The sequence below is a fragment of the Saccopteryx leptura genome, chromosome 4 (genome assembly GCF_036850995.1).
Source record: "Saccopteryx leptura isolate mSacLep1 chromosome 4, mSacLep1_pri_phased_curated, whole genome shotgun sequence".
In the NCBI taxonomy this organism is placed as follows: Eukaryota; Metazoa; Chordata; class Mammalia; order Chiroptera; family Emballonuridae; genus Saccopteryx; species Saccopteryx leptura.
In genome coordinates this window covers 125,663,872-125,682,111 of record NC_089506.1, presented here as the reverse complement: position 1 = coordinate 125,682,111, position 18,240 = coordinate 125,663,872, and the positions used below count along the sequence as shown (strand labels likewise).

The 18,240-nt window shown below is 54.2% G+C and overlaps 2 protein-coding genes across 4 annotated transcripts; both read right to left on the bottom strand.

The window, feature by feature from the left end:
* Positions 1 to 2,066: 2,066 nt before the first annotated feature.
* On the bottom strand, positions 2,067 to 9,171 carry SLC25A10 (solute carrier family 25 member 10). Of its 2 annotated transcripts, XM_066381517.1 has the most exons (11): positions 8,784 to 9,160; positions 6,018 to 6,137; positions 5,353 to 5,467; positions 5,179 to 5,227; positions 4,935 to 4,976; positions 4,042 to 4,085; positions 3,812 to 3,882; positions 3,409 to 3,501; positions 3,036 to 3,113; positions 2,372 to 2,428; positions 2,068 to 2,282 (listed from the first exon to the last, which is right to left on the bottom strand). In XM_066381517.1, exons 1-11 carry the CDS (start codon positions 8,874 to 8,876, stop codon positions 2,181 to 2,183), a joined length of 864 nt encoding a protein of 287 aa, XP_066237614.1. In that variant the 5' UTR covers positions 8,877 to 9,160; the 3' UTR covers positions 2,068 to 2,180. The 2 variants fall into 2 exon arrangements, with proteins under 2 accessions (XP_066237615.1, XP_066237614.1); XM_066381518.1 differs by lacking the exon at positions 6,018 to 6,137 and having other exon boundaries at positions 2,067 to 2,282; positions 8,784 to 9,171.
* Positions 9,172 to 14,971: 5,800 nt separating this feature from the next.
* MRPL12 (mitochondrial ribosomal protein L12) lies at positions 14,972 to 18,235 on the bottom strand. 2 transcript variants are annotated; one of them, XM_066381546.1, is made up of 5 exons: positions 18,028 to 18,230; positions 17,251 to 17,437; positions 17,028 to 17,111; positions 15,413 to 15,547; positions 14,972 to 15,336 (listed from the first exon to the last, which is right to left on the bottom strand). In XM_066381546.1, exons 1-5 carry the CDS (start codon positions 18,099 to 18,101, stop codon positions 15,220 to 15,222), a joined length of 597 nt encoding a protein of 198 aa, XP_066237643.1. In that variant the 5' UTR covers positions 18,102 to 18,230; the 3' UTR covers positions 14,972 to 15,219. The 2 variants fall into 2 exon arrangements, with proteins under 2 accessions (XP_066237643.1, XP_066237644.1); XM_066381547.1 differs by lacking the exon at positions 17,028 to 17,111 and having other exon boundaries at positions 18,028 to 18,235.
* Between the last annotated feature and the right edge of the window lie 5 nt (positions 18,236 to 18,240).

Here is an 18,240-nt window from a genome sequence, read left to right as displayed (position 1 = left end):
GGAGCTAGAGTGGCTCTGGTCGCAACAGAGCAACGCCCTCCGGGGCAGAGCATCGCCCCCTGGTGGGCATGCCGGGTGGATCCCAGTTGGGCGCATGCGGGAATCTGTCTCTCCCCATTTCCAGCTTCAGAAAAATACAAAAAAAAAAAAAAAATTATATAATTTATGAAGTTATCCCCCGCCCAGATATTTCCAGTTCCCACCTAGAATCATGCAGTATTACAGTATTATTGACTATATTCCCTATGCTGTAATTTGTCTTGTGACTATTTTCCCTATGCTGTAATTTGTCTTGTGACTATTTTGTAATTACTAGCCTATGCTTCTCAATCCCTTCACCTTCGTCATCCAGCCCCCTCCCCCTCCCATCTGGTGGTCATGAATCTGTTCTCCGTGTCAGTTTTTATCCTCTAGATTCTGCATATAAGTGAAATCATATTTTGCTCTGACTTATTTCACTTGAACTTGTCTTTCTAACTCTCCTGGGGCCCAAGAGAAGCAGCACCCTTCCCCGTGATCATCTTCACTCACCCTCACCCTCAGGTGTTACTACCTGGGCTGTGGGGCCCAGTGGCCTGGGTGGGGTTCAAAAAAACCCAGCTTTATTGCGGTATCATGGTTTTTAGTGTAGTCTCAGAGCTGTGCAACCATCATCACCACCATCTAAAATCCTATGTGCAAGTGCCCAGAACAAGGGTGTCAGAGGGGCTGCTGAGACCACTTGCCCTGCACATCTCTTGGTGGGCAGGTCCACCTGTCCTGGGGATGTCCAAAGCCCTCAGGGCAGGGCCAAGACCAGCACCCTGAGCCTGTGTGAAGGTCTGCAGTCCAGGGAACCAGGACCTCCTGAGCCCCTTCAGGGCTTGCCCAAGGCTCTAACTCAAGGAATACTTCCTACAGCCAGGAAAGGGCAGCCCCCAGGGAGGTCCACAAGCCTGGCTAGGGGGTTTTGTAGTCCCCAGGTGCTTGCTGATAAGGTGTGACCCTGTGGGGTCCGTTGTGACCTGGATCTGGGAACTCAGCACTGACCAGACCCCTCCACTCACACACCTAGCCACCCTCTTCTTGCAAAGGTTTTAGGTGCCGCTCCCCTCATCCCCAATCCCTCTGCCCACAGGATGCCCCAACACACTGACAGGGCTGCACTCCTCTCCTTCTGGGTGCTGCCCCATAAACCAAGAGCCCTCTTTGGAGGGGTGCAGAGAGGTCTCATCACCCTTGGATAGCAAGGCAGCCTGCAGACCAGCAAGCGACCTGGACACAGGGATCAGACGAGAGGCAGTTCATCCTTTATTACTGTCCTTGCAGACTGGCCCCTTGCTGGGATGGGGACACAGTCCCAAGGAAGCAGATGGATGCCGCCCCCAGCTTCATTTGGAGGGAACAAGCTGCTTTGGCAGTGGACCCTGGGCAGTGGTGTTTTGGCTAATCAGCTGCTGGGGGCCTTGAGGGGTGACCGCCATCTACACAGGGGGGGGTCATAGAGGACCTACCACAGCCTCCTTCTGCCCAGGAAGCTGGAGGTGAGGCAGTGTGAATACAGCAGTGGCCTTTGGGCGCCAGAGAGTTTTTGGTGAAACTAAATGTTAAAGCAACTGGGGGTTAACTGGAGAGGGAGGGGCAGGCAGGGCACCTCCACTGAACTCAGAGCCCTGCACCTGTCTCACACCTGCTCTGTTGGCTCAGCAGCTGTGGAAGCACAGCTACCTTTGAGAGCTTCATAAAAGCTATGGCCCTCTCTTAAGACAGAAGTGCACATGCACACTGGTCCTTGGTGAAAGCTGCCGGAAGACAATGCTGAGGGCCATGGGCAGCTGCTTTATGAAAGAAGAAACCTCAGGGGCTGGAGAAGGGGCAGGGGACCCAGAAAGCCTGGACAGTTCGCATCTCCCATCTTATGTAAACTGTCTGCTCGGAGAGAAGAGAGATCCTGGGTCACTCACGCCTCCCCTTTGAGTGCAGGGCAGGCCCTGGGGGGCAGGTGGGGATTAAGGAGAAGCTACAGGGGCTGCTGGTGGGAGTGGGCGAGTCACTGGAAGGAACTCTGGTCCAGGCTGGGGAGGAGGGGGTCAGAGCCCTGCGAGCAGGTGCTGAGCTCAGGGCAGCTCTCAGCCCACTTGAACTCTACAAGAACCTAGTGCTGGGGTCTGGGCATGGCCCAGCTCACTCCCACTGTCCCATCAGGATGGCACTTTGATGCCAAAATGTTTGCGAAGCTGTTCCAGAAACACAAACGTGAGCACAGTGTGCGGCATGAGGCGGATGCCAGCAGGCAGGAGGCCCTGGGTGGGGAAAGGGGACACAGAAAGTGAAGAGGTGGGGAAGGACCCCCGGTCTCCTGCCCTACTACCCTGACCCCACCCCACCAAACCTTGTAGAAGGCCAGCAACCCGAGCTTTGCAGTCTCCATGGCACAGTGGAGAACACCCTGCAGAAAACGACAAGTAAAGCAATGAGAAAAGCTGCTTCTTACTCAAAAGGTACAAATTACACCACCACCAACCCCAACACCAGTCGGCAGCCCTGCAGGCCAACATGAAGATGTGACCTAACAGCCGGAGCTAGTGTGCATGGTCTGGAATGTTCAAGGGTAAACACAGGATAACATGTGAGCAAAAAGGTCATGGCCGCTTTGCCACTGACTGGCTGACTGCTGATGCGGCAAAACCAGAACCCCTGACGCGTGTCCAGTGTGCCCAGCAGCAGCCTGACCTGCCAGGCATCTGAGGTAGGGGTGGGGAAAGTAGGAGAAGGGCCTCCGGTGCCCTGAAGACACCGTGGGAGCCCCAGGAGGTGCTCGACTGGGCGGCCCACTTTCAAACAGTACCTCCCTAATTCGCACTGACAGCAATGACCCTGTTGCCTCTGTTAATGTGTCAAATAAGCTGACTTAAGAACACACAAGGGGCCAAGGGCTGCTGGAGGCAGCTGGGCCAGCAGCTGGGAAGGATGCAGTCAGAAGCAGAGAGAGAACAGCTGTCTCTATATCCCAGGATGAGGACATGGGCTCACCACCCACCCTGGTCTACACTCACCTGATACTCGCCCTTGGAGTTCATTAGGCGGGTCTTCAGAACATCCAGGGGCTGGCACAGGATTGTGGCACATCCACCCTGGGGAGGGGCGAAACATATCACCAACGGGCCTGCCATGTAGGATGCTTGGGTACACCTCAAACCTGCTCCCTTCAAAGGCCCCAGGGGGCACTCCAAGGGTTGCAGGGAGACAACAGGAACTGCTCTAGCCTGGGCACCGGGAGACCCGTAAACTCTCTTGGCCCAGCACCGAGTCCGACATGGGCATCCACCAACTAGACAGGTGCCTCCTGCCTCCTGATCCCTAGACCTTAGCTCCAGAAGCTGGTCAGGAACCCCACCCCCACCCCCCCCCACCCCACCCAGCACTCACTGCAATGAAGCTGGAGACAAAGTGAGTGAGGATCCCATCAGACAGGTACCCCATGCTGAGAACCAGTTGCTTGGCCTGGTCATAGCAGGACAGCTGTATGGATAGCAGGGGTGGTCAGGGTCCAAAAGATGGCCCCCACCTTCAGGAAACGCAAATGGGCCCACAATGATACCACCCAGACTGACCAAGCACCTACCTGTTCAGTAGTCACCTACACGGTCCTGTACCTAGGTAGACAGGCAAGGCCCAGACATGGAGGGCCTGCCCAAGGTCATACACCTAACCCACCTGTGCCCACCTATGCTCTGTAGGCACTGCCTTCCTCTGATCTCTAGGAGGACTGGGGCAAGGCCAGGAACCCCCAGATACTCCCCGAGAGCCCCACCCTCAACAGAAGCCTTACCTGGCCCACGGTGACCAACATCCCTCTACTGGATGCCATGGTTGCACCCGAGAACAGCTTCCTCAGACCCTCTGCCAATGGAAGGGGAAGGCTGGACACTTACTCAAGTTTGTCAGGCTTCCCCCCAGGTCCTGGAAAATGCTCCCTGCCCCCCCCCCCCCTTGGGACTCTCTTGGATCCTAGCTGGAGGCTTTCCCAAGCTTCTGGAACTCACATGGCCTGCTCCTCACCTTCTTGGGTCACACGGTACAGGCCATCCAGGGCATGAGCGTAGCTGCCAAGGACACAGAATGGGTCCATGTGAGGCCATCCCTGACCACCAACTTCCCCGGGAGGGTTTTCCCCAGGAAGAGCCATGAACCCTCAAAGAAGCATCACAAAGGTCAAGGGCCAATGTCCTGTGCTGCAGCTCAGAGCGTCCTCCTCCCTCAGGGGACTTCAGCACTGAAGATCCCGAGACCCACAAGTAAACACCTGGGTACCAGTCCCTTTGGGGAGATGCTAGCCCTCAGTCTGGTCCTGCATGCAGCTGTTACCAGGGACAGCAGGACAGAACACCTTGCCTGGCACTCTCCCACCCAGTCCACTTGGTCCACCTTCCCCATGGCTTACGCTTTGGCCAGAGTGTGGACAATGGGCTCCTGTGCAGCCACATTTCACCCTGAACTGACACTGATAACTGGGGTTTAACTGCAGTGTCCGTCCATGAACAGTGCATTAGAGTTAACAGTCAGACTTTGTGAAAAATGATTTTATCATTAATAAAATAAAAAAATCCCAGCTCCCAAACACTTTGAAACACTCAATCTCAAACTTCTAAACCATCCCCCATAGGAATGTGTGCAAGGAGCAGATAGAGGAAGAGGTTAGTGACCGGCCCCCGTCCCTGCCATTCAGTTCCTAGTCCCAGATTCCTCTACAGAAGAGATTCAGAGCTCCTGGGGACCCCTCGTGACTCCAGGACAGATATGCATGGTGTATGTTTCCAAAAACTACCAGTCACCCTGCTCTGCTCCAGTTGGCCTGCTGGAGTCCCAGCTGAGTCCTCATACAGTGGCTGGGAGCCTTGCTGGCTGGAGCCCCCTAGTCACACCCCAGGACAGAACTCGGCCCCACTACTCACTTTCGGCGCTGATTCTGAGGCAGTTTCATGTCATTCTGCATCCTGAAAAAAACCACACAGGCTCATGGGCGGGGCCCACAAATGCCCCCTACAGACCCCAGCGATGGCAGGGCTCTCTCAGCTGCCCACCACAGGCTCAGTGGCACCCTCACCCAATGCCCAGAACTCCAAGGTCCAAGTGCCTTGTTCAGGCTGAGCCCTGGCCCTGTTAGGGAACAGCAAAGACCTTGAGGGCCACACTGACCTGACGTTGACCATATCCGCAGGAGTCCCCACGAAGCCTCCGATGCAACCTGGGGCAACACCCCAGAGCCAACATGTGACCACTGGCAATCCCATGCTGCCCTTGAGACCCCACCCGAGCACATTCCCCTGCCTGCCCTCCCCTACTTGGGCCCTTTCTCACCCAGCCACTCACCACTGATGGAACCCAGGAACACCTTCTTATAGAACGGAAGGGGACCCTCACTGCCCTTGGCTATGTGGTCCCGCACAGTTTCGTAGATGGCGAACCGAGTTAGGGAGTAGGTCATCTGAAGGGGAAGAGCCGAGCTCAGAGAGTACAGGTGAAAGGACAGTGCTGGGCATGACCTGCACACCTTGGCTCTCCCCCATCATCTGGCCAGGTGCATATGGTTATCACTGGTGGACCACAGGGACACTAAAGAGCCCTCCACATGGCCAACAAGTGGCTGAGCCAATTTGCAAACCTCTCCCTCCCCAGGCCTCAGCTTCCCCATCTATAAGTGGAGGTCTCCGGCCAGCTGTAAAAACAGGACTGACCCTGTGGAACATGGAAGGCAGCACACTTCCACTGCCATGGCCTGTGCCCAATCAGGGTTGCCAGCAACTTGGGCCCTGGGGTTCCTTCCTCCCAAGTAGCCTTGAAAAGGAAAGGGTTGCTTTGATGCCCATGGGTGTCCGTGGTGGGTAGGAGGCTCAGCCACATTTGAGTCTGTGTGTGGGAGATGCCAGCCATCCCTTCCACCTGCTTGGGCTGCTTAGAGCATGGGCTCTGGAACCAGGACCTATAGAAGCCCCTGGTGGGGCGCTGCCCTGAGAGATGAGGAACCCCCGAGGCACCTGTCTGCACAGGGAGGCACTCAGGCCGTTGTAGAGTGCCAGTATGCCGTCAGAGCGCACCACCTGCAGCGCCATGCCCATCATGCGTAGCTTCACCTCCTGCTGCGTCTGCAGGTGCACCTGTGGGGGGATAGGGCATATCTGCTCAGAGCGGCCATCTAGCCCCACCCTGCAGCCCGCTCTGTACTGAGCGTTTTTTCCAGAGCCTACTGCCATTCCTCCTATCCCACAATGACCCTGTGGGTCAACTGCCACCACAACCCCATTTAGAGATGGGAAACTGAGGCAAAGAGGCTTCCTAAGGGCACCCAGCTGGGGGGTGGTGCTGGGATGCACTATTCCACACTTTTGTTTTACAAATGACAATACCAGGTGACTGTTGCACCAGCCAGGCCCCTGAGAAACACTCTGCATCTGCCTGAGTCCTCTGGGTAGCTGCTGTGGGCAGGGGTTGTCAGCAACATTTTCCATAAGAGGAAGCTGAGGCAGGACCCCAGCAGGGTGACTCCAGAGCCCCATTATTCAGCCTTACCCACTTTTCAGGGGAAAAAGTCATGGGGATTCAGCAGGGGAGAAAGGGAAAGGCCACCTCATATGGTTATGTCCCGCTGAGCCCACTTGGGCAGGTCATTGACTTGTGCCTCAATTTCTCTCGTTGTGCTCTGAGGATTAAAGAGCTCAGTGGATGCCCCTTCAGTCCCTGCCTGGGGAGCTCTGGATTGTGGGGAAGCAAAGGTGGGGATGAAGAATGGCCTTGTGCCCAGCTCAGTGACATAAGTGCCATTCTCCTGCTGCCTGAGCCAAGCTGGGCAGGACAGTAGGTAGTGGGCCCACAAGCAAGCTCCCGTCCAATCAAGAGGCTGAGGATCAAGACAGGACATGAGGACAAGATCTAGGAGCTTTAAAATAATTTTTCCAAAGACCACACTGAGAGGTTAAAAACCCCAGACTGGGCCTCCCTCCAAGGCTATGTGCTCTTTGGGCCACAGGATGAACTACATTTCTGTGGCTGCCTGCTTCCCCTGACCCATCCTGGCGGCATTCTGTAGCAAAACAGCACCTGAGGGTGGGGCAAGGGGCAGTGACACCCAAAGGGGTTTGATTTGGACAATGGACATGGGACTTAACCAGCCAGGGACCTGAGTAATTCGAGGGCCCCTGGAGGCTATGTCTGCTCCCTGTCAGAGTCTGACCCTCCAGGGTACCACTGGTGGAAAAGGGGAGCTTGGTGTGCTGCCGGAACATACAGAAAGCAAACAAATCAGATGCAAGGTTTCCTCTTTCTCCAAATCAAGAAGCAGCCTCCAGTTCACTGTCATGCCCTCTCTCTGGTGGTCAGAGCAAAGTCCAGCCCCTGGGGTTACCAGGTCTTAGGAGCATCAATAGGGCTATCAGCTTCAGGCCCCCCCCCCCATCTGCTAATCCTGCCTTTATCCTTGGCATTTTTACTAATTAGAGAAGCAATCCCCCCACCCCTTTAGCAAAAAGGCTGCTGAAAGAAACATGGCCACAGGCAGGGGACACCTGGGATTCCAGCTCGGCCAAAGCCACAGAAGCCAATTCCTTCCAGGGGGCCAGGGTGGGCACAGACGGCTCTGGGTGGAGGTAAGAAAGGGGGGTGGCAGGGTGGCTGACTCTTGCTTATAGGCCCCATGTGACAATGTGCCAGTCCCCTGCCCCCCCTCCCCAGACTATGATTTGTGCCTCTGGCCCTTTCTTCTTTGTTCTTTGTGGTGAGATAGGGCAGAAAACAACCAGCTTGGCTGGCTGGCCCTGGAGACAAGGAAGTTCTATCTAGTTCTGCCCCTCAAGCATTTTCAAAAAAAAAAATAGAGTGTGCACGCTTCCGGCTCTGAGACCACGTACCTGCATGGCTTTGCAGCACCCACCCTGTCCAAGAGGAAACAGGCCAAAGCAGGGGACCTGTGTCCACCACTGCCCAGACCACATCCCTCATTTCTTTTCTTTTCTTTTTTTTTTTTTACAGGGACAGAGAGAGAGTCAGAGAGGGGATAGACAGGGACAGAGATGAGAAGCATCAATCATCAGTTTTTCCTTCCGACACCTTAGTTGTTCATTGATTGCTTTCTCATATGTGCCTTGACCGCTGGCCTTCAGCAGACCAAGTAACTCCTTGCTCGAGCCAGATACCTTGGGTCCAAACTGGTGAGCTTTTTGCTCAAGCCAGATGAGCCCGTGCTCAAGCTGGCGACCTCGGGGTCTGGAACCTGGGTCCTTCTGCATCCCAGTCCGACGCTCTATCCACTGCGCCACCGCCTGGTCAGGCACATCCCTCATTTCTTTTCCTTCGTGTATGCCAGGACCCTACCTGGCAGGGGACGGCTGGCTCCATGCCTTGGGTATGCTAGAGCGCGAGCATCCCACGGAACCACCCCTCAAGCGTCATCAGGCAGGACAAGAGTCTTCAGAAGTGTGGGGGAAATTGGCTCAGCTAGAGCAAGTGACTGACCAAGGTCACATAGGTAGTAAAGCCTGGGGCTACGGTTTGGACCGGCCCATCAACAGCCAGGAGCCGGCTGGGACACGGTGCATTGGGGTTGCTCCCCCGGGGGTCCGCTGAGACTCGAGGACCTCCCTCCATCTCTCTCCACGCGGGGTCTTCGGGCAGGAGAGTGAGCCGATGTACTGCGGCCCTCCGGGCAGGACAGGGCAGGGCAGGTTGGCCACTACCCACGGGAGTGGGGGCCTGGGTAGGAGCTGAACCGGGACCCCTGCTGCCGTCCTCCCGGCCCACGCCGCCCTCACCTTGAGCAGGTCCAGTGGGTGCGTGCAGCAGGCAGCCCCGCACGAGGCCAGGCCACCGAAGTACCAGCGCGACACGCGTGTCTCGACCGCCATGCCTGGAGGAGAGCTGGTTGCCCGAGTCCGACCCAAACTGGAACGCGATGCCGATCCGGATCCCAGACCGCACCTCCAACCCGGCGCCGGGTTCAAAGCGCTGTTGGCCACCCGCGCCAGGAGGCCAGATCCGGGGTGTGGCCTACGAGACCCCGCCCCCAACAACTTAAAGGCGCCGAGGCCGCTCAGGCAGTCAACCGTGCCACGTGGGTCCCACTCAATCTGTCTGTCTTCCGGTCTCAGGGAACCTGCTGTGTGGGCCTCTCCCAGTCCCCCTAGGAATCTGGCGCCCCTCCTCCACCCTGCGCGGGCCCGACCCCAGGGTCAATGCACGCCCAGGGCAAGTGTCCGAAGGGCATGGTCGACGAGTGGCCTCGAGGCTCAGCCACTGCCCTGCCCCTCTCCCGGAGGCCGGCCTCTGCAAGCTCCCCGCCCAGCCGCGGCCCTGAACCTGCCCGCAGCGCTCGCCCCTCCACACAGGCTGTTCCGCCCTGGGCAAGACGAGTGCAGTTGCAAGAAGTAGCAGAAACCCTCCTTGGGACCAGCCGGCGGTTTACATGAAAAGTAGGGGCAATTTGAAGAGACAATCCATCCGTATCCCCGAAACACAGCCCCTACCCGCTGCTCCCAGCCAAGTACAGTCTCAGGCCTCTGACCAGCCAGCCCCAGGCCAGAGGAGGCCTGGGAGGCAGGGCTCTGGGCCTCAGCGTCAGCGTCCTGGACTCAGGCTCCCTGAGGTGGCCATCAGGCACCTGCCTGTAGTTTTTTTCCATGCTCACCCCACTCCCAGCAAACAACAGGAAGTGCAGGTGGGCTCTGAGCCCAAAGTGAAGTCCAAGTCCAGAGGTTCTCTGCTGAGGCAGCCTTCAATCTCAGAGGGGCAGAACCTATCTATGTCCAGCCTGACCACTGCAGCCCCCACCCCAAGGGAGAAGGGGGAGGGACATTGGGGAAACCACTTCTTGTTCCCTGAACCCTGGAAGGGCCAACCATCCTAGCTGTCCTCTGAGCTCACAGCGTCTCCAGAATGTGTAAGCAAACCTGCCATCAACTTAACTAAAGCCGCCACTTGGAGACTCAGGAGCCAGGTCTAGAACCCTAGGAGGCCTCTGACCCTATGGTCATCATCTGGAGAAGTGAACAGCTGGCTGTAGAGATGGTGTCAATCCCAGAAATGCTGGCAGCCCTGGGGCACAGAGAGGGGCGTGTTTGCCACAGGACAGCTGCTTTATCTGAAAGGGGAGGAGGAATTGAGAAAGATATCAGATAACAAACTAGGTAAAAACCACCCTGGAGGTATATGGAGCACACTGGGAGAGAAGGGGGACAGGAATTCTCCAGAGGAAACCAGAGAGGGAGGGTATACACTAGACTCACATAGAGAACACTTTGTTTAAAAATACCAAAGCTGCCTGACCAGGTGGTGGCGCAGTGGATGGAGCATAGGACTGGGATGCAGAAGACCCAGGTTCGAGACCCCGAGGTTGCCAGCTTGAGCGCGGGCTCATCTGGTTTGAGCAAAAGCCCACCAACTTGAACCCAAGGTCACTGGCCCCAGCAAGGGGTTACTTGGTCTGCGGTCAAGGCACATATGAGAAAGCAATCTGTTGGGCAGATAAAATATATTATGCTCACTTTGTTAAAGAGGCCGTTGCCCAGGTGATATTAATGTGTGTTGAGAATCCTTGTAGCCTGGGGCTTGGTTTTGGTTTTAAGCCTTTCCTACCCTTTTTGATGTGGGGCGGTACAATCCAATCATGACTCAGAAAGTGACTTTGTATTAGAGACTTCCCTATTTTGTATATTGGATTAAGGGTTTGGATTTCTACACTATAAAATGGGGATGGAGCGGGAGCTTGTGCTCTTGGTTCCTGGGATGATTAGCATGAGAGAGCAGAGGGAGCAGAGCAGAGAGCAGAAAGAGGCCATGTGGCCAGGAGAAGCAGCCAAGATGGCGGAGTGCTGAGTGAGATGCCAGTTTGTGTAGAGTTTGTATCTGGGATAAGGAAGGAGATGGGGAACTGAGGAGAATAAGGCTGGTGAGCTAGAAACCTTTGATTCTAGGAAACTCGGATAAGTCAGTGGCTTTGTGAGCACTGAATGTGAGTGGGTTTTGGAGCCCAGTGTGTATTTTTTACTTGCCCGCCGGGTGCAAGCTAGGATTAAAGATGAAGGCCCATCAGTTCTTGGCTCCGTTGTTTCTTTACTGACTGTCCGAATCCAATGCGAACCTGCATGGGCTGGGCCGCTCTGATGGTGGCCCTGGCCGTGACTTCTGGCTTTACACAATCAATGAACAACTAAGGTGTCGCAACGCTCAACGAAAAACTAATGATTGATGCTTCTCATCTCTCTCTGTTCCTATCTGTCCCTGTCTATCCCTCTCTCTGACTCACTCTCAGTCTCTGTAAAAAAAATAAAATAAAAATAAAATAAAAATACCTGACTTAAAAAAAAGAGTGAGTCTTAGACGGATGTAACAGAGGGAATCTGGTCATTTTTTTTTTAACTTTATTTATTCATTTTAGAGAGGAGAGAGAGAGTAAGAGAGAGTGAGAGAGAAGGGGGAGGAGCAGGAAGCATCAACTCCCATATGTGCCTTGACCAGGCAAGCCCAGGGTTTTGAACCAGCGACCTCAGCGTTTCAGGTCGAAGCTTTATCCACTGCGCCACCACAGGTCAGGCGAATCTGGTCATTTTTTTTTAATTATTTTTATTTATTTATTCATTTTAGAGGAGAGAGAGAGAGAGAGAGAAGGGGGGGAAGAGCAGGAAGCTTCAACTCCCATATGTGCCTTGACCAGGCAAGCCCAGGGTTTTGAACCGGCAACCTCAGCATTCCAGGTTGACGCTTTATCCACTGCGCCACCACAGGTCAGGCTGGTCATTTTTAAAAAATAAAATATAGAAGAAAAAAAAATATCGTTCAGACTTAAATATAAATAAAACAGAAATAATTTAAGTTATTTATTCTTTCTCTGCGGACCGGTACCAAATGGCCCACAGACCGGTACCAGTCCGCGGCCCGGGGGTTGGGGACCACTGGGTTAGAGCATCGTCCCAAAGTGCAGAGGTTGCTGGTTTGATTCCTGGTCAGGGCACATACAGGAACAAATCAATGTTCCTGTCTCTCTCTTTCCCTCACTTCCTCTCCCTCTAAAATCAATAAAATAACACCAAAAATTAAAAAATATATATTGCTGGGTGAGGGTATTATACTGACATGTTAACACAATAAATTAAAATTTATTTTAAAAAATGTAGCTAACAGCCAGTGGATAGAGCATTGGACTGGGATGCAGAGGACCCAGGTTTGAGACCCCGAGGTCGCCAGATTGACAAGTCAATGATGTCGAAGTCTGTGAGGTGGAGGTGACAGAGACCTCCAGGGTCCCTAGGACTTTGTGATAGCTCAGGACTTTGTGGTAGCTCAGGAAGCAGGGGGCCAGGTCCTAAGGGGTACCAGGATGAGAACACTAGATCCAAGTAGGCTAGGTCCTGCTGGCAGGGAACCCTATCACTAGCTCTGTGTGATAGGGTTCCCTGCCCTATCACAAAACAAAAGCCATACTTTCTGACCTGTGGTGGTGCAGTGGATAAAGTGTCGACCTGGAATGAAGTCGCCAGTTCGAAACCCTTGGCTCGCCAGGTCAAGGCACATATGGCAGTTGATGCTTCCTGTTTCTCTTTCCCCTTCTCTCTTTCTCCTCTCTAAAATGAATACATTTTAAAAAAAATTAAGAACAAAGGCTGTCCTCACATTGGGGAAGGCTGGCCAGAGAATTAGTAGCCTTAAGAGACACAAATTATGGCCCTGGCCGGTTGGCTCAGCGGTAGAGAGTCGGCCTGGCGTGCAGAAGTCCCGGGTTCAATTCCCGGCCGGGGCACATGGGAGAGGAGCCCATTTGCTTCTCCACCCCTCCCCCTCTCCTTCCTCTCTATCTCTCTCTTCCCCTCCTGCAGCCAAGGCTCCATTGAAGCAAAGATGGCCTGGGCGCTGGGGATGGCTCCTTGGCCTCTGCCCCAGGCACTAAAGTGGCTCTGGTCACGGCAGAGCAACGCCCCAGAGGGGCAGAGCATGGCCCCCTGGTGGGCGTGCTGGGTGGATCCCGGTCGGGCGCATGCGGGAGTCTGTCTGTCTCTCCCCGTTTCTAGCTTCAGAAAAATACAAAAAAAATTAAAAAATGTGTATCTCTTCTTGGCCTTCTAAGATCAAATAAAGAAAAATGCCAAGAGCATCACATGAAATGCATAAGCTCCTGTGAAAAGGTTGGTGGGAAATGCACTGATATTGCAGGTTAGGGAACTTAGGCCCAAGTGGAGTTCTCAAATGGATTCTAGGCCCAGGCACAAGCTCTGTGGTGATAGGCAGGCCAGCAGGAAGGTTTGAAAGCAGGGCTGCCAGGCAGGCCCAGCCCATAGGGCCTGGGGTCTGTTCTGTGGTATTTGTACTTCCTCCTGGAGCCTAGCAGGGAGGATAGAGCCACGTGGGTGGCCTGGCAGACACTGGAGTCCTTGAAATGGGGATCTATTGGGGCAGGTAGCACATGAATCAGCTCCAGCTCTGACATGTCCCATGAACTTTTCACCAGAGTGGACAAAGAATAGGAATGCTAATTCCTACCAGGATCTGATAGGATCTTGTAAGGTGTTGTGTGGGCATCAACAGGGAAAGTTGGGACACACAGCACAAACCCCTCCCACTGTGGAGCCCAAGGGCCAAGGACAGATAGGCTCCAGGGACCAGGGCAATCCCCAGGAGCCAGCCCCTATTCCCAGGTCTTCGACACTTCTTTATGAGCCACTCACAGCAGCAGCATGTCAAGGAGAGCTGGCAGTGGTAGGCTGGGACCTTCATTAGGAGGCCCAGGATCAGCCCAGTGCCGTCAGGAATCTGACTGGGAGGTTGGGTGCAGGGCACCAAGTAGACACCACCGACTGCCACCCTAGCCTGGTGTATGGGAGGAAGAATGTAGCTAGCTAGAGGGCTCTGCCTTTGAGCAAACACCCCAGCAAGCCCAGGATGAAGCAGAGGGCCCCATCATCCCAGTCGTCTCCCTGGCTCCCCTGGAAATCTAGACAAGGATCTATGATCCTGCAAGCCTGTCCCTGAACATGGCCCATTTCCTCCCCCCAATCTCCAAGAGGCATTCAGGTCAGCAAGCCACACCCAGCCCCAGGTGGCCTAGCAGCCACCTCTGGAGGGAAGGTATGCCCAGAGATCTGGAATCATTAATCTTGTGGGGTGGCACAGCCCCAGGCTTGGCCAGGGTGGCTCTCCGGGTCAGGTAGCAGTCTTCCTGGGCCTCCTGACCCTACAAGGTCCAACAGGGAACACACACAGGGAACTAGGCTGGGGGTGGGGGACATGAGGTGGGGTAGGGATGCTGGACACAGCAACCTGGGAAGTACACAGCACCCTCTTCTGGTCCCACAAAGCTAATCTTACAGGTGATTCTTCTAACAGGGCCAAGGGGAGGAACCAAGGAGTGGAGACCCAGGACAGAGCAGGTGGGAGTCTTGGAGGGGGTCACAGGTGCTAAAAGCACACTGCAGGCAGTCTCCCTCCCTCCTGCTCTCAGCCGGAAGTCCCAGGAATCTCCTGCTAAGAACAGTAGAGGAAGCAATCCATTGCCCCCAGAGGAGGAAGTCAAGGGTCCTTGGAGCAAGGTCCCAGGGCTGTCTTTACTCAGGGGCTAATAGCAGCCACCACCAACTGTAAATGCCATATGCAGCACCAGGCCACCTCCTTCATCTCACTCGGGCTCCAAGGTCTAATCCCCTGTGTTGTCCTCTCTAAGGACCACATGACTCTCAATAGATGAGGGCTGCTCCTCACAGGGCCGCCTGGGGCACACGCCTTATCCCTGCCAGCATGGGTAGGGCTGCACCATGACTTCTGAGACTGCCTCAGTGAGGCCAGTGCCACATACCCAGCTCCTGGGTGAAGATCTAGCATTAGCTATGTAGCAACTTCCACCTGAGAGGCAGGACAGATGCTGTCCAGAATCCCCAATGTGCAGCTGGGGGACCCGGATGATCACCTGCAGACCCTCACCCATCCCACTGCCCACATGGACACAGCACTGCACACACACACCTGAATTGTGTATTTCTCGGGACCCATGACACATTCCAGAGTCTGCCCCCAGGGGGCTCACAGGCAGTAGCTGCCCCTTCCTGTCTCAGTAGGTCCATGCCTGTCCCAGAAAACTGGGCTGCCACACAGTGGCAGTGTGGAATTCTTCTCTGAGGTGTCTGTCAGCTGAGCCTGGGTGTTGGGTGAGCTGCAGGGCCTCACCCTGATACCACAGATCCCTGTCCACAAGTTGTTGGCGCTGGCCTACTCCAGGACCACAGTGCCTCCCACTGCCTCCAGGGCTGCCTTAATCTTCTCTGCTTCTGCCTTGGCAACATTGGCTTTGATTTCCTGGGGCAGTGACTCCACCAGCTTCTTTGCCTGCCAGAGAGCAAAGTCAGACACCTGGGTGGCTTCCTGATCAAGCCCAGCCCAGGAGGGTCTGCCTGGAACTCACCTGCACGAGGTTTATGCCCTGGATATAGTTCTTGATTTCTTTGATCAGCTTCACTTTGTCCACAGGCTTTGCCTCTGTCAGGCGGATAGTGAAATGTGTCTGTTCTTTTTGTTTGGGGATGTCTTCTTCTACTACCTGGGGGAGGGAGAATGAGCGGCCAGGTTAGAAAAGATGGCGTGGAACAACAACATTTTGTTACCGGGCAGCTTGTCCAGTAACCTCAAAGGCAAGGCCTCTGCAGAGCCTGGGATTCCAGTATGAGGCCAGGGTAGTCCCTGACCCACTTGGTGCTTTCCCTCCCTTATCTGCTCCTAGGTTAGACTGGGCTCCACCACTCAGAATTGTTTCCAGCTCTCTAAGGTTGTTTTAAAACTGCCTCTTGCCTTGTCTGAGTAGCTCAGTTGGTTGGAGTGCCATCCTGACATGCCAAGGTTGGGGGTTTGATCCCTGTCCAGGGCACATACAATGAGCTAACAATGAATGCATGAATGGGTGGGACAATGAATTAATATGCCTCTCTCTTTAAAATTAAGTAAATAAATAAAATTAAAATGGTCTCCCTCCCCAGCCCCCAACACTAATCTCTTAAAAACTGTAACTTATGAGATAAGGAAGAGTGATGTCAAAGTGCTTTGTGGGTATTTGTAGGTAGGTATAACATTACAGAAAAGTAGTACCATTCTAGGCCTCAGCCAAGTCTAAGGTTGTGTCTTGGGACAAATTTACAACCAACTTTAGCCCCACCTTCACCAAATGGACAACAATGGACAGCAGGTGGGGACAGAGCTCCTGAAATCTGAATAGGCTGGGACAGGAAGTAACTGCCAATTCCCTTGGTTGTGCAAATGGCTCCTGGCTACCTGGGTTTAGAGGTGTGCTTGGGTGGGCACACAGAAGGGAAAGGACAGACCAGAAATCTGCCTTAAACTTCAAGGGACAGGAGACATAAATATGGCAAAACCTTAATTATTGCTAAGACTGGTGAGAGGTATATCAAATTGTTATTATTTCTACTTGTGGTTAATTTGAGATTTTAAAAAATAATATTGAAAAAAACACAAAAACGAATTAGTATATGGCTTCAAGTCTTCTGGTTTTCTCACAGAGGCCCAAACCTGCCCCACTCACCCAGAGGATGGAGCTGACCATCATCTCTCCTGATGTCATCCCCAGCCCTGTACACGCCTCATGGCCCTTATGTCCAACATCCCTCTGCTAGGAATGTCTTGCTCTCTCTCTCAACTACTTACGTCTCCTCTCAGAGTGTCACCTACTCACTAGGCCTTTCTTGAACTCATAATCCTCCCCTTCCCTTAAACTTTTTACCTCCTAGTCCCCACAGCACTTAAAACATCCTACTACTCAATATAATTTCTGTATTTTTCCTCTCATCCAGTTCATCATGTCTCCCTCCACTAGAAACATGGTCTCCAGTGGACAGGGACTTGCATGTCCTCGGCAGGAAGGAAATCCCAGGGAGGCTGACCAGAGCCATAGCTAGAAGCAGACACAGATTTTCAGGGTTTGTTAACTGGTACAGGACCGAGATGATGGACAACGGGAACCGGGTACCAGAGAAATATGTCTTTCTGTACAGGACGCCACCTGGGCTCACCTCAGGGGCAGCAGCAACAGAGGCAGTAACAGGCATCATGCCACCCATTGGCATGAGCCCCACATCTTGTATCTTCAACGTTTTCTGCAGCAACAGAGGAAGGCAGTCTCAGAAGCTGTCTGTCACACCCAAAACAATTCACAGACAAGTCTGGGACACCCCCCAAATACAGCAGGAATAAGACCGGTCCCAGACCTCACTGCCCAGGCCTGGACCATGATACCTTCAGGAGCTCGTTGAGGTCTGAGATCTCCAGGAGCGTGAGGCTGGCAATGTCCTGGACCAGCTGCTGGATCTTGGGGGGGTACTTCTTGGGGGCATTATCTAGAGGTGCACCAGCGAGGGCCTCCCCCCTTCCATGGCTGCTGCATCTCATTAGTCGCACAGCGCAGAAGCGTGGCACCTGTTGGCTAGACCCCATTCAAACAGAGTTGTCAGCCTGGCACAGGTGAGTGATAGTCCAGGTAGGTAGGTGCCAAGTCTAGCCCCTTGGTCCCATCCTGGGTTCTCAGATTTGAGTGTTCACGAGAATAGCAAGGCATTTTCTCAGTTACTTCACACTCTTCAAAAACCTCAGAAATTCACATATTATTGCAGAATGCTGCCCACAACTCTAACTTCTCGGTTTGAATGAACCATAGCAGCTCAGGAGAGTCATGCACATTACCTAAATGCATTTTGCTGCACAAAGACTTTCAGAACCTGGGTCCCTTGACGGCAGACCACCGAATGCACTGATATGAACCCTACCACATCACTGGGCTGAGAGGGAAACTGAGGCCCAGGGAAGGGCAGGAACTCGTCCAAGGTCATCTAGAGCCACCCTGGCACTCTCTGCAGCCCGTAAAATTAGGCAGTTGGCACATGGGGTGTTGGCACCCCCATCCCCGCAGGGACCTGCCGAGTTTGGGTGGCCTCCCGCCCGCCACCCCACCTGAACCATCATTGGCCGGCCAAGGGCCGCCACGCTGCCGGCTCGGCCCTCGACAGCCCGCAGTACCTGGCTAAATGGAGCACGGGGCCTCGAAGCCCAAGACATGGCACCCACAGCGGGAGAGCGGCCGCCGGCAGCATCGCTCCGCGGGCAGGAAGGTCACAAGCGATTCCCAGGAAGAGGGACGCTCTAGCTGTAAGGACCGCCGAGTATACAAACTGGGAAAGAGGCTCTAGCCGACGGGGCCGCCGAGCACTCGCGCTAGAGAGGACGCTCTAG

Coding starts and splice junctions, on each gene's coding strand:
- SLC25A10 (XM_066381517.1), bottom strand. CDS start 8,876: ATGGCGGTCGAGACACGCGTGTCGCGCTGGTACTTCGGTGGCCTGGCC. Junction 4,977..5,178: donor GCGGATATGGTCAACGTCAG/GTCAGTGTGGCC, acceptor GGTTTTTTTCAG/GATGCAGAATGACATGAAAC. Junction 3,114..3,408: donor TTGTCTCCAGCTTCATTGCA/GTGAGTGCTGGG, acceptor GCCCCTCCCCAG/GGTGGATGTGCCACAATCCT.
- MRPL12 (XM_066381546.1), bottom strand. CDS start 18,101: ATGCTGCCGGCGGCCGCTCTCCCGCTGTGGGTGCCATGTCTTGGGCTT. Junction 17,112..17,250: donor ACCTCAACGAGCTCCTGAAG/GTATCATGGTCC, acceptor CTGTTGCTGCAG/AAAACGTTGAAGATACAAGA. Junction 15,548..17,027: donor CTGTTGCTGCTGCCCCTGAG/GTGAGCCCAGGT, acceptor TCCCTCCCCCAG/GTAGTAGAAGAAGACATCCC.